The sequence below is a fragment of the Olea europaea genome, unplaced genomic scaffold (assembly GCF_002742605.1).
Source record: "Olea europaea var. sylvestris unplaced genomic scaffold, O_europaea_v1 scaffold1185, whole genome shotgun sequence".
In the NCBI taxonomy this organism is placed as follows: domain Eukaryota; kingdom Viridiplantae; phylum Streptophyta; class Magnoliopsida; order Lamiales; family Oleaceae; genus Olea; species Olea europaea.
The window spans coordinates 157871-158735 of record NW_019229260.1 but is presented as its reverse complement, the minus strand read 5'-3'; the positions used below and the strand labels follow the sequence as shown (position 1 = coordinate 158735).

Below are 865 nucleotides of genomic sequence, written 5' to 3'. Positions count from 1 at the left end.
GGTCAGTGACATAAGAAAATGAGTCATGCATGGCTTTCTTTTGTATCCATTACCAAGTTGTATATATAATAACGAAGAAAATTGCAGTACTGAAGCAGTTATTAACTTTTATCTTCATGAAATTACGTGTTAATAAAAGCGAACCCTACCGATGACATTCAGAAACGAAATGATAGAAAGCATATAATGCTCATAAATCTATTCAACACATAGATAATATATGTTAGTGAATCATTTCATTCACAAAATCGAATCCTACCAATTACATTTGGAAAGAAAAATGATAGAAACATGAAATGTACAAAAATCTATTGAACACATGGATAGTCCATGTTAGCAAATGATTTCATACACAAAATACACTAGTAATTCAAGTGCACGTGTTACTTCTCCATGTCAAGTTCCTATATGTTTGCTTGTTGTGTCCGAAACCACCACATTGGCCACATTTTTGGGTGTTGGTACACAGTTCAGCTCTTGACCTTCTACGTTGGGTAGGAGGGTGACCTAGTGCTATACGTATATTTGGAGGTAAAATGTTGATGGAACTAATAGCATCGGGAACAATCCAATCTGACTCCATTCCAACGGGGTAAAGAAGTTCGGTGTAGAAAGCTTGCCAACACTCCGTGGTGTAGTAACGGGAGTAGAAGTCGTACAGTGATATACCTTTTGAGCACGCAGCGCAGGACGCATGTGCACATGGAATTTGTCGCATCTGAAACTCTCGACATGAACATGTCTTACCTACAAGGTTGACAGTACACATTTCTACACCTGTGCCAACCTCAAAAATAAGTTCATCCAAATTTCGTATATCCAAGGTTGTACCGGCGTCAAAAGATTGTCTCAATTCCCCCTCCAT

General features: G+C 38.3%; 1 protein-coding gene across 1 annotated transcript; it reads right to left on the bottom strand.

The window, feature by feature from the left end:
* Positions 1-370: 370 nt before the first annotated feature.
* Positions 371-865, bottom strand: LOC111373945. The gene has a single exon (XM_022996549.1). It carries the CDS (start codon positions 863-865, stop codon positions 371-373), a length of 495 nt encoding a protein of 164 aa, XP_022852317.1.